The 13,732-nt window shown below is 42.8% G+C and overlaps 1 protein-coding gene across 1 annotated transcript in view; it reads left to right on the forward strand.

Annotated features, from left to right (window-relative positions):
- Positions 1-13,732, forward strand: part of uvssa (UV-stimulated scaffold protein A) — an 86,474-nt gene that overhangs the window by 7,301 nt on the left and 65,441 nt on the right. Inside the window, exon 2 of the mRNA XM_069923053.1 lies at positions 9,023-9,134. Coding sequence (XP_069779154.1) covers positions 9,025-9,134 — 110 coding nt within the window. The 5' untranslated portion in view covers positions 9,023-9,024. The remainder of the gene's footprint in view (positions 1-9,022; positions 9,135-13,732) is intronic.

The following is a 13,732-nucleotide window of genomic DNA, read 5'->3' on the forward strand; positions in this document are numbered from 1 at the left end:
TGGAATGTTGGCCTTTATCGCTAGAGGAATTGAATTCAGGAGTAGGAAGGTAATGTTGCAACTGTATAAGGTACTGGTGAGACCGCACCTGGAGTACTGTGTCCAGTTCTGGTCTCCATATTTGAGGAAGGATATACTGGCTTTGGAGACGGTTCAGAGGAGATTTACTAGGTTGATCCCTGGGATGAAAGGGTTGACATGATGAAAGATTAAATCGTCTAGGATTGTATTCGCTCGAGTTCAGAAGAATGAGAGGAGATCTTATAGAAACATATAGGATTATGAAGGGTATGGATAGGATAGATGTAGGAAGGTTTTTTGAGCTGGCCGGTGAAACTAAACCAGGGAAGTTGTTGAGGCTGCCTCATTGAACATATTTAAAATTCGGTTAGATAAATTTTTACATGATAGAGGAATTAGGGGATATGGGGAGAAGGCAGGTAGGTGAAGTTAGGTCATAAATTAGATCAGCCATGATCGTATTGAATGGTGGAGCAGGCTCGATGGGCCATTTTTGGCCTACTCCTGTTCCTACTTCCTCTGTTCCTATGTTCCTATGCCAGCAAGTATAATACTTTAAAAGCACTTTTACTATGTGTATATGGTATATCCCATAGGGAAAGGGTTGGGAGACCATGCCCCTTTAGAACTAATAGATGAAATGCTGTTCCTGGCAGCTGGTGAAAGGCCCAATATGTTATTCGAGCAGCTCTTTTTATCCAAGTTGCTCTTGTTATCCAAGTGTTCATTTGAAGACCCAAGGGCTGTAGTGGCAAAGGCAGACATTCTCTGGCTGGCTAAAAAGCACAGCAAGGAAAGACTAGTCTGCGCAACCAACCCCTCCAACATTGACCCTGTCCCACACTCTAGTGCTCTTAGCACATCTCTCCCTGCAAGCAGGCAATGCCTAAGACAAGCAATCAGCCTGTGGAGACCTCATCTTAGTGTTATTATCACAGGGGTTGGGGAGTAATTGGCCACAAGTGCCTTCCACCCTGCGCATTTGAGGAAAACGCTCAGGGCAACCTCCAGTAAGGGCTGTGGTGGTTGCCGAGAAACCTACAAGCCTACTGTATGTATGGGACCATTTGTCCCAGCGAAAATTTCTGATGGAGACGGGTTCAGAAGTTGATGTATTTCCACCCACTGGTTTTGACACACGCCATCCTACCCAGGACCTGCAACTATGAGCAGTTAACAGTTCCAACATTCCGACCTTTGGCACCAAGACAATGAATGTCAAGTTCGAGAATCATCTCTACACTTGGCCATTTATTATAGCAGCAGTATCCTGACCTTTGCTTGGTGCAGATTTTCTTCGGGCTTATTCATTCCTCATCAACTTAAAAGGGTGTTGGCTAACAGATGGAACTACCTTTCAGACTATTCCTCTGGCAGACACTTATACCCCTGCTCTGCACCTCCAAACATTAAGTAAATATAGATAAATTCTCCAAGCTGTTGGAAAATTTCCCTGAGATTACTACTCTATAATTTTCTGCTTCCACTGCAAAGAACGGTGTTTCTCATTGCATTTGTACTAAGGACCCTCCTACCCATGCTAAAGCATGTCACCTGTCTCCAGAGAAGCTGCGTTTAGCTAAGGAAGAGTTTGCCAAGCAAGAGGAACTAAGCATAATTCATAAGTCTGACAGCCCCTGGGCATCTCCATTACATATTGTCCCAAAACACAATGGAGGTTGTCGACCTTGTGGAGATTACAGGTGGCTTAACGACGCCACCATCCCATACCTCATATCCGATACCTCATAGTCAGGATTTCTTGGCTAATTTGCACTGAGTGCAAGAACAAGTGGAGCCAGTAGACATTCCAAAAACACCAATAATTACCCCTTTTGGGTTGTTTTAATTTTTATAAATGCCATGCAAATTAAAAAATTCTGCTCAATTGTTTCAGTGGGTGATGAATGCTTTAGGATGTGGTCCTAAATGCCTTCATTTATCTTGATGACATTTTAGTGGCCAGTAGGACTAGCGAAGAACATTTGGAGCATCTTCGTACAATTTTTATTCGTCTTCAAAATTTGGAACTGACCATCAATCAGGGTAAATGCATTTTTGGACAAGAAATTATTGATTTCTTTGGGCATAGGATTACTCAGGAAGGCGTGGCTCCACTGCCATCCAAAGTTGAGGCCATTATCAAGTACTCAAGACCTGCTAGAGTTAAAAACCTGCAGAAATTCTTGGGAATGGTAAATTTTTACCATCGGTTTCATCCGGGAGCAGCTCATATCATGAAGCCTCTTTTTGATTTACTGTCTGGAAATGCCATTGGACTGAAGAGGTAAAGAACACCTTGAAGACAAAAGATTTGCTAACACATGTCACTGTGCTCAGCTACCTAGTTTTGAATGCAGCCACCGCCCTTTCTACAGACACTTTGAATATGTCCGTAGGAGGTGTATTTCATCAATATGACAATGGGCAGTGAAAACCGTTAGCATTCTTCAGCCACCATCTTCGTGAAGCAGAGAAGAAATACAGTGCTTTTGATCATTTACTTGTCTATTCGACACTTCCATTTATTTTTTGGAAGGCAGAGATTTTACTATGTACACTGACCACAAGCCCTTAATATTTGCATTTTCCAAGGACCCAGCCGTGGTCAGCTCAACAATAACAGCAATTATCATTCATTTCCGAATTCTCCACAAACATGCTACATGTTTCCGGATAATACAATGTAGTAGCTGATGTACTTTCTCTCTCTGCTTCACTTGAGGTTTAGTCTGTAGACCAAGGTATTGACTACACAGCTTTGCCCATGGCCCAAGATCAGGACCATGAGATGAATGCTTATTGGACTGCAATTCAAAGATGTCCAGTTTGGAGTTAATGGCAAACTACTCCTCTGTGGTATATCAACAGGACACCCACGCCCAGTAGTTCCAGCAGCATGGAAACGTCAAGTATTCAACTCTGTGCATGGTCTCTCACATTCATCGATTAGATTGTATAGTTTTGGACAGGTTTGTTTGGCACAGTCTTAAAAAAGATGTTACACAAATGGCGAAGTCCTGCATTGCCTGCCAAAAAGCAAAGGCATACTAAGGCACCACTGTAGTCCTTCCGGCAGTTGCTCGGTGTTTTCCCATGTTTACGTGGACGTTGTTGATCTGGTTCCTGTTTCAAGAGGATGCGGTTATCTTTTTACAGTAATAGGTCTATGTGGTGGCCCGAGGTTGTGCCTATGGTAGATGCTACTACAGACACTTGTGCTTAGGCGTTCCTCAGTTCCTGGGTGTCTCGTTTTGGTCTATCGGCACATGTTACTGCGGTTAGAGGACCACAATTTACTTCCTCACTGTGGACGGTCTTGTCTCGCTTGCTCGGCACAACAATTCATCATGTGATTGCCTATCACATGGTCAACCATGTGGAACACTTGGTCAACCTTTACATAAGCCCTATGAAGGACCTTAGAGGTTATTCAGATAAACTAGGTTGACCTGTATTTTGGACATTGGAGGGAAGGCACAGTCTTTCACTATTGACAGGCTTATTCTAGCTTATATGGATGTCTTCTCTACTGCAGCAGCTAAAAGTCTGTCGCAGAGGTCGGCAACCTAAAATATAGACAAACCTTTCTACTGGTTCTTGTAGCGGCACTATGGCGGCACTACAACTTTCAGGAGGCATCGACTGGCCATGTGACATCAGGGCGTGTTGAATGTGTGATTCTGGCTTTTAAAAAGTTGCGCATGATGAAGTGTAAATCCATTGATTCACTCTAGAAATGCCTTGTGTGGTTATTTTGTAGGGTCCACTGTGATTCCAGTGGCCACAGTAATACATTTAAAGGATGACCTATCCTGGACCCACAACACCTCTGCATTAGTTAGGAAGGCATAGCAGTGCAAACATTTCCTAAGGCGGTTGAGGAGGGCAAAGCTACCAGCCACTATACTAACAATGTTCTCCAGGGTAAAACACACCAAAATGCTGGAAGAATTCAGCAGTCTTTTCAGCATCTCCAGGAGACAAATATATTGGCAATATACCTTTGTCTCCTAGAGATGCTGAAAAGACCGGCTGAGTTCCTCCAGCATTTTGGTGTGTTTTTACTACAATCACAGTATCTGCAGACTTTCATGTTTCACAATGTTCTCGCACCAACCCTCTTTTCAATCTTCTTCAGCATGATGCTGAACCAAGCCATGAAAGACCTCAACAATGAAGATGCTGTTTACATCCGGTACCGCACGGATGGCAGTCTCTTCAATCTGAAGCGCCTGCAAGCTCACACCAAGACACAAGAGCAACTTGTCCGTGAACTATTCTTTGCAGACGATGCCGCTTTAGTTGCCCATTCAGAGCCAGCTCTTCAGCGCTTGACGTCCTGTTTTGCGGAAACTGCCAAAATGTTTGGCCTGGAAGTCAGCCTGAAGAAAACTGAGGTCCTCCATCAGCCAGCTCCCCACCATGACTACCAGCCCCCCCACATCTCCATCGGGCACACAAAACTCAAAACGGTCAACCAGTTTACCTATCTCGGCTGCACCATTTCATCAGATGCAAGGATCGACAACGAGATAGACAACATACTCGCCAAGGCAAATAGCGCCTTTGGAAGACTACACAAAAGAGTCTGGAAAAACAACCAACTGAAAAACCTCACAAAGATAAGTGTATACAGAGCTGTTGTCATACCCACACTCCTGTTCGGCTCCGAATCATGGGTCCTCTACCGGCATCACCTACGGCTCCTAGAACGCTTCAACCAGCGTTGTCTCCGCTCCATCCTCAAAATTCATTGGAGCGACTTCATCCCTAACATCGAAGTACTCGAGATGGCAGAGGCCGACAGCATCGAGTCCACGCTGCTGAAGATCCAGCTGTACTGGGTGGGCCACGTCTCCAGAATGGAGGACCATCGCCTTCCCAAGATCGTGTTATATGGCCCGCTCTCCACTGGCCACCGTGACAGAGGTGCACCAAAGAAGAGGTACAAGGACTGCCTAAAGAAATCTCTTGGTGCCTGCCACATTGACCACCGCCAGTGGGCTGATATCGCCTCAAACCGTACATCTTGGCGCCTCATAGTTCGGCGGGCAGCAACCTCCTTTGAAGAAGACCGCAGAGCCCAGCTCACTGACAAAAGACAAAGGAGGAAAAACCCAACACCCAACCCCAACCAACCAATTTTCCCCTGCAACCGCTGCAACCATGTCTGCCTGTCCCGCATCGGAATTGTCAGCCACAAACGAGCCTGCAGCTGACGTTGACATTTACCCCCTCCATAAATCTTCGTCCGCGAAGCCTAGCCAAAGAAAGAACAGGAGAACCATAGAGTGTATTCGGGCTGGCTGTATCATAGTATGATATGGTAGCTACAAAGCATCAGATTTGAGGTCAGTGTGGTGGGTGATTAAAACAACTGAGAAGATCACTGGGGTCTCCCTCTATCGACCACATCCACAGGGAGTGGTGCTTAAAGGGGGCTCAGAGAATTATGAAGGACCCTTAAAATCCAGCCTGTACTACCTTTGAGATACTGCCTTCAAGGAAGAGGTACAAGACCATAAAAACCAGGTCTGCCAGGCAAGAAAATTGCTTCTTTAAGCAGGTGGTGAGACTGGTGAACAATTCTAGAAACCTGTAAATTATTTTTGTTGTATTTCTTTTGGATTGCTATATATACAGTGTTACAGGCAGTCCCCAGGTTATGAACAACTCGTACTTAGAGATGGGCTGTTCCCCAATTGGCACATGCGCATAATATTACCTCACAAACACTTAGTAAGAACCGCAAGTACATGTTCTGCCTTGCGTATAAATTTGGTTTATGGACAGGCCAAGGTAACGGAACTCGTTCATGACCTGGGGACTGCCTATATACAAAAGTTTGGGCACCCTGGTCAAAATTTTGGTTACTGTGAATAGGTAAGTGAGTAAAAGCTGACCTAGTTTCCAAAGACATAAAGTTAAAGATGACACATTTCTTTAATATTTTAAGCAAGGTTACTTTTTTTATTTCCATCTTTTACAGTTTCAAAATAACAGAAAAGAAAATGCTAAGAGTCTTATTTAGGGGATTTATTCCTATTCTTCCTTGCAAAAGGCTTCTACTGTGAGATTCTTGGGCCATCTTGCATGCACTGTTCTTTTGGAGTCTATCCACAGATTTTCGATAATATTGAGGAGCGGGGGGACTGTGAGGGCAAAACCTTGAGCTTGTGCCTTTTGAGAGAATCCATTGTGGGTTTTGAGGTGTGCTTTGGATCATTATCCTGTTGTAGAGGCCATCCTCTTTTGAGGTGTCCTTTGGATCATTATCCTGTTGTAGAGGCCATCCTCTTTTCACCTTCAGCTATTTTTTTTAAACTGACATTATGATGTTTGCTTCCAGAATTTGCTGGTATTTAATTGAATTCATTCTTCCCTCTATTAGTGAAATGTTCCCCATGCCACTAGCTGGAACACAAGCCCAAGGGATGATCAATCCACCCTTGTGCTTAACAGTTGGAGTGATGTCCTTTTCATGAAATTCTGCTCCTTTTCTTTTTCCCTCAACGTACTTTTGCTCATTGCATCCAAAAAGTTTTATTTTAACTTCATTAGTCCACAGGACTTTTCTGAAATGCATCAGGCTTGTTTAGATGTTACTTTGCATACTTCTGACACTGAATTTTGTGGTGAGGACACAGAAAAGATCTTTTGATGACTCTTCCATGCAGGCCATATTTTTGCATGTGTCGCTGCACAGTTGAACAGTGCACCAGAGTCTTCCTGAAGGTCTTTTTGCCGTCAAATGGGGGTTTGCCTTTGTAGCAATCCTATGAGCAGTTTTCTCGGAAAGTTTTCTTGGTCTTCCAGGCTTCATCTTGACCTCCACCATTCTTGTTAACTGCCATTTCTTAATTACATTATAAACTGAGGAAATGGCTACCTGAAAACAGTTTGCTATCTTCTTATAGGCATCGTTTATTTTTAATTTTCAGAATGGTAGGGCAGCTGCTTAGGGGAGCCCACGGCTTCTGACTCTTGGGACAAGGTTTGAAGAGTTACGGTATTTATAAAGCTTTGAAATTTTCATCACCTGGCTTTTCCTAACGATGATGAAGGTCTGAGACCTTGGTAAAAGTTATCTGAGAGTTCAAATCTCGTGGGGGTGCTAAAACGTTTGCATGGTGCTCCTTTTTTTTTCCACTCTAAAAATTGTACAAAACAAAAGGAATACACTAACACTTAAAATGTTGAAAAGAATGTTTTAACTTTGATTTTTGTAGATCAGTTCATCTTCTACTCACTTAACTATTCATAATAACAGAATAGTATGCCCAAATATTTGCATACCACTGATTATGTCATTTGTGTGTAAGGTATATGGTTATGTCGGTGTGTGTGCACTATGTTCCAGAGATGCGCTGTTTTGTTGAGTTGTGTTATGTTCACGTGCAAACAGATGACAATAAATTTGAACTTGGAAATATGCAGATTTTTCCCGTTTTTTTTTCTGAAGAGTATCCTTCAAAATTTACAAAACTTTTGAGCTTGTTTATCCCTCATCTTTTTCCCTTCTATGCTAGGGCCAGAATGGGGTTTACCTTCTATCCTCTGGGCTCCATACTCTGCTGTTGTGAATGTCTGTGGTGTGACCATCCATCAAACACAGTATCCCACTTCAACTTCCCACCCTTTTTAAGTTTTCTACACATAAAGAGGTTAGTCCCTCCATGCCATTCTCGTACAAACCAATCCCACTAACACCTGTCTTGTTGAACCTTCCAATGGTGCTATACTATCCAGGGCACTCAATAGCCCACGATAACAACAGTTGTATTTTCAATTTAGTATTGGATTAAAACGATAATCTGGCATGCTTGGCCTTGGTGCCAAATGAGCTGATATTCTGCTTGGTGGATGTAATTCCTGTTAATATTCTAAAGCACCTTTTAATTTAGATTTTATCAGTGTGGTATGAAAATTACAATGAATCTTGTTGGCTTAATGAGATTGTAAAAACTGAGGCCCCTGTGACTTGTAAAATGGTGTGAGAATCAGGTTTTGGTGAGAGTTAGAAGAGAATGAAGCAAATATTATCTGGTGAACCACGTACTGAACTTTTGGGATGGTGGATCATCAGACCTGTAGTGTGGAACATTTTTGACTTTGGGAGGTTTCTTCAGAATTCCTAATCTATTAGGTTGTGTTGAGCTACTTAAATTTTTTTTTGCAGTGGAAGAGGTGGAGAATATTTTTTCACATTTGATCTGAGCACTACAAATTCTACACAAATCTCTCTTGGTGCTTGTGTACCTGTTCATGTAACCTAAGTGAGAAATTAATATCACTCCAATAATGTTTTTCTCTTTTCAGGATAACCTAGTTTTTGTTGCCCCAACCGAAATTGATAATTCATCATAATTAATGCTACATTTTTTTCCTGCAAAGTTTGACTCTTTTGGCTATAAAATGTTGACATTCTTGCAACCCAATTGCTATAACAAAATAACTGACTGATTTGAGTTCTGAATCTGTGTTCCACGTTTCCAGTAAAACCCCTGCTATCTGGCACATATGGGAATTGGTAGATGCAGGTTAAGTATATTTTCTGGTTGCTTGAGACTTGCTCTTGCAAGCCTAACTAAAACTTATCTGCTGCCTCATGATCCACTGATTTCTGCTCACCAGATAAGTCTAATATTGTAGCAGCTGCTACCCACAGAAAACACACCACTGAACTCGGTGTGGTTTCCAGTAGAACTGTTTATTCGAATTTCGCGTGCGCCCCTTTAAGGCCAACGAGAGCTCTGCCCCGTGCAGTGGTGATGTCATCACCTGGCCCGGGGTGCGAGCTGTGGCCTAAGCCACGAGGCAATGAGCAAGCCCCAAAGGCACTATCTTCTGCAGCTACCCCGCCAGCGCGGTGGTACAAACAGGGCTGGTTCGCTCATAGAGATGTGCGCCGCCACAATATACAGATTTTTTTGCTGGATAATTGAAGCTGTTGATTGCTTGAATTCTGAATACCAGGGGTTTTATTGTATATTTGCAGCAATGGAAGCGCAACAGGATGAGAAGCTTCTTCAGCTGGTGGAGGATCTCACCACCTCAGGGCAGCAAGTGCCAAATCCAGAAAAGATGAAGGAACTGAAGAAAATTTGCAAGTATGGAGCTGCATGTCATTAAATTAGTGTTTATTGAAGGAGTGCATTGTATGGTGGATTGCAGAATTGTGTCTGTAATTTCTTGTAGCATGAGATGTGAATCTCACCGTATGAAGTAATAGAATCATAGAAATGAACAGTACAGAAACTGGTCCTTACTGTTCATTTCACCTATGCCAACCATGACTCCTTTTGACATTAATCCTATTTGGCTGCAAGGGGATAATATTCCTCCACATCCTTCCTATTGCAAGTACTGGCCAAAAATGTTTTCATGTTATAACAGTCTCTGCTATCTCCTCTAGCACTTGTTCCAAATATTCACCATCTTCTGTTAACGAAAAACTTATCCCCCAGATTTCCTTTACACATTTCTTCTATCTCACTATTAACTTGTGTCCTCTAGTTCTGACTCCACGGGCACAGAAAAAATATTCTGAATTTCCGTCTGATCTCTGCCTATTATAATTTTGTCGACTTCCTTAAGTTCATTCTTCAGCTTCAGACATTCTGTGAAAATAAACCCAACCTATCCAATCTCTCTAATATCCTAGTGGGCAGGTTTTCTAGAGCTGCGGGGGAGAGCCGTAATGAATTTGGCAGAGGGGATAGGATCCAGAATAAGAGGTCAGTGAATAGAGTAGAAGATACATAAGTAGATACACTGTGTAGTCAGATAGTGAGGGCGGATAGGCAATCATATCGGGGGGTGGGGGTGGGGGGGGGCAAGTGTAAGATTAAGGATTTAATCTGAGGTACTTTGGATACAAAATTGAAAAGGATGATGAATATAGCACTGAAGGTCTTGCATTTAAATGCCCAGAGTTTAAGAAATAAGATTGATGATTTTACAAAGCAGCTGGAAATTGGCAGTTATGACATTGTGCCAATCACTGAGTCACAGCTGGGGACTAAATATCTGTGGACACCGTGCATCAGAAAGACAAGAAGGTATGCAGAGGGGTTGTGACGGATTATATTATATTTTATTTTGTATTTAGATACATTTTTGAAGGAGATAGATTTTGGGGGTAGTGTAGGTCACAAACACTTCACAAAAATGATCTCATTTAAAATGCCAGAGCTCTGCTCAAGCTAGACAGTTCAGGCGCCGGGTGACTTTGCAAAAACTTTGAAGAATGCCTATAAGGTCTTCACAAGAAGGTGTTAATTAGACATGCTGTGGAGCAATGGATTATTGTTTTGAAAGCAACAGATGAATTGTCTCACAAGTTTGGGTCCAGTGCCACAATCTGTCTAGTTGCAGTTTGCTGTTCTCAGAAGGTCATGTGGTTTTTTGCAAGCAAAGAGAAGGGAGACCAAACAGGCTTTTTTTGAAGAGAGAGAGAACTGGTTTCTGCAGTCATGGCAAGCTGGCAGCTTGTTGAAACTCCACTTTGAAGACGGGTTGTGAGTTCTAAGTTCAGCCTGTTGAAAACCCTTGTGGTCCAGACAAGAGGAAAGGGCTGGCTAGAGTGTTTCACCTGAAATAAGGGAAACAGAAGGAACTCTGTGGTGACCTGCAGAAGAAGAGGTTATCATTTGGAAAACCCTGATGGGGAAAGTTTCAGTCACTGAAGTGGCTGATCAGAGGGAATCAGTTTGTGTCTGTCCATCGAGCAACAAATCTCTCTCTAAAACCGACAAGCACCTACCTGAGCGGTAATCATTTAAGCACCAGAGCTTGGTGAAAATTCATAAATGTTAAATTCTGTGCACAGTATAAAAATTGCCTGATACCGATGAACTTGAAGGAGTGAGAAGTGAGATTGGACTGTGAATCCAAAAACTTTTCTGAACTTGTACACACATTACATACATGTGCGCTTAGAATTAGAAAGGGGTTAAGTTAAGGAAATAGTAATAAGTTAAAGTTTGATCCTGTTTTTATGTTTTAAAGATAATTAAAAGCAACTTTTGTTAAAGTCTTGGTGCATTTCTATTGCTGCTGGATTTTGGGGTCCTCTGTGCCCATAACATGGTTAAAAATGGAATTCGATCTTTGGAGGGAGGAGACATTGGATATAGAGAAGATATAGAATCTCTGTGGGTAGGATTATGAAATTGTGAGGGTAAAAAGACCCAGATGGGAGTTATATACAGACTCCAAACATTAGCCAGTATCTAGCGAGCTAACTACAGAGGGAGATAGAGAAGCCATGCGTAATGGGCAATGTTACAATAGTCAAGGGGATTTCAATATGCAGATTGATTTGGGAAAACTAGGTTGATGCTGGATCCCAAGAGTAGAAATCTATCAAATGCCTTCAGGGAGGCTTCTTCGAACAGCTTTGTGGCTGAGCTGACCAAGGAAATGGCAGTTCTGGATTGGGTATTGAGTAATGAACCAGAGTTGGTCAGGGATCTCTTTGGAGGGAGAGATCATAATAAGATAGAATTCTCCCAGCAGTTTGAGAGGGAGAGAAACTAAAATCAGAGGTCTCAGTGGAATAAAGGGGAGTACAGAGTGTGAGAGAGGAACTGGGAAAAGTTGATTGGAAAGGCACACAAGATGGTAGAGCAACAATGGCTGGAGTTTCTGCAAAAAATAAGGTGCAGTATGGGTATATTCCAAAATATGAATATTTGAATGGAAAATTGTTAACAACTGTAGCTGATAAGAGGTCAAAGACAATGTAAAAGCAAAAGAAAGCGCATACAAGGAAGGAAGAAATAATGGTAAGAGACAGGACTGGGAAGCTTTTAAAAGTTTACAGAAGGCAACTAAGAAGGTCATTAGGAAGGACAATATGAACTTTAAAAAGAGGCTAGCAAATAATATCAAATGGGATACTAAAATCTTTTTCTAACAATGTATATTAATGTAAAAAAGAGGCAAGAGTAGATGAAGTGCCAGTTGATGAAGTAGACAAAGACGATGTGGTCAAACAATAATCGTGGCTTTTATTAGCAGAAACTCATGGTACAATAATGAAAGACAATAGGTGCATATACAGTTATATCCAAGGGGAGTGTCCTTAACAGTAGAGATGATGCACAGCCAAAGTTAGTACAGCAAGGCTCGCCAGAGGGGAGACAGGCAGCTTGGCAGACATTCACCACAGTCTCCCCCCCCTGGCAGAAGAAGGGTTAAAATCAAAAGGACAGCTGCTAGGAAAGACTGAAGCAATCGATACATGTTTGGCCTTGAGATACTCTTAACAGCCAAAATATGCCAGCATCTAGCAAGCAATTGAAATTAATGAGATGTTTTATGAATATGTCAGCCTATCAGGTTGTTTACGAATTCTGGTGCTTCGTCTCAAAACAGGTGGCTCTTTTGCAACCTTGGGAACTGGTATAGGTCCTGGGTCAGTAGTGAAGGAAGGACTGACTTCTGGACCCGCTCCAGAATCACCAGCGTGAGGCAGTGGAGCCTCAGCATGGCCATCTGAAAGCTGACTAGGGGTCACAGGCTGGGGGGGGTGAGTACAACCTCTCAGGCTCACTCTGAGTAGGGGTGCGAGGAAGGTGCGAACCAGGCAAGGCCAGATCTCTTAGGGGTACTCCCGTCTGGGAATCTAACATGAGCGTAGTTGGGGTTAGTATGCAGTAGCTGAACTAGTTGGACTAGGGGGTCTGTTTTACGTGCCCAAGCGTGGCTCTTCAGCAGCACGGTTCCAGGGTCAGATAAACAGACTGTCCAGTCCATCACAGTTCCTGATTTCCTAGGAAAGGCAAACATGTTCATGAGGTGTTTGATTTGTTGCAGTACACAATAAAGACCGAATAGAATGTAGTGCCTCAGGCAGCACCTCCTGCTTTAATAGTCTTCCAGACTATTAAAGAGCATTAGCCCTTTCAACCTGCCCATTGCCCTGAGGGTTGTAGCTCGTGGTAAGGCTGGTGGCAATTCCTTTTCGTAGCAGGGCTCACTGCAGTTCAGCACTCATGAATGCCGAGTATCTCTCGGTATGAATATAATTGGGAAAACCAAAAATGCTGAAATTTCTGTCAAGTGATTTAATGACAGACGCTGACGAGACGTCAGGGCAGGGTATCGCAAAGGGAAACCTGGAATATTCGTTAATTACATATACATTTTTGTTGTTGGAAGGTAACGGCCCTTTAAAATCTTAGCTAATCTGCTCAAAAGGTCGGGTTGCCTTGATGAGTGGCCTCTGGAGCTTTGAAGTATTGCGGTTTGTATTCTGTGCAAACAAATATTCTGTGCCTGAGGAGGGAGACAGGCAGCTTGGCAGACATTCACCACAGTCAGTTTTCTGACCTCTTCCAGAGAGTAAGGAAGGTTGTTAGCCCTTATGTAGTGGAAGAACCGTGACTCCTAGGTGGCAAAGTCTGCTATGGATCTCTTCTAGCCCCTCCAGCAGAGCACCCTTTCTGTACTGGATCTCATAATTATAAGTTGAGAGTTCTATTCGCCAGCGTGCCATCTTATTGTTCTTGATTTTACTTTTGTGTTTACTACTGAACGTGTAGGCTACAGATTTTTAATAAGTGACAAGAGTAAATTTTCTGCCGGCTAGAAAGTGTCTCCAGTAGCAAACAGTGTCAATAATAGCCTGGGCTTCTTTTTCAATGGCAGGATGTTTAAGTTCAGGTCCGAGTAACGTGCGGGAGAAGAATGCCACAGGTCT

The sequence above is a fragment of the Narcine bancroftii genome, chromosome 3 (genome assembly GCF_036971445.1).
Source record: "Narcine bancroftii isolate sNarBan1 chromosome 3, sNarBan1.hap1, whole genome shotgun sequence".
Lineage (NCBI taxonomy): Eukaryota > Metazoa > Chordata > Chondrichthyes > Torpediniformes > Narcinidae > Narcine > Narcine bancroftii.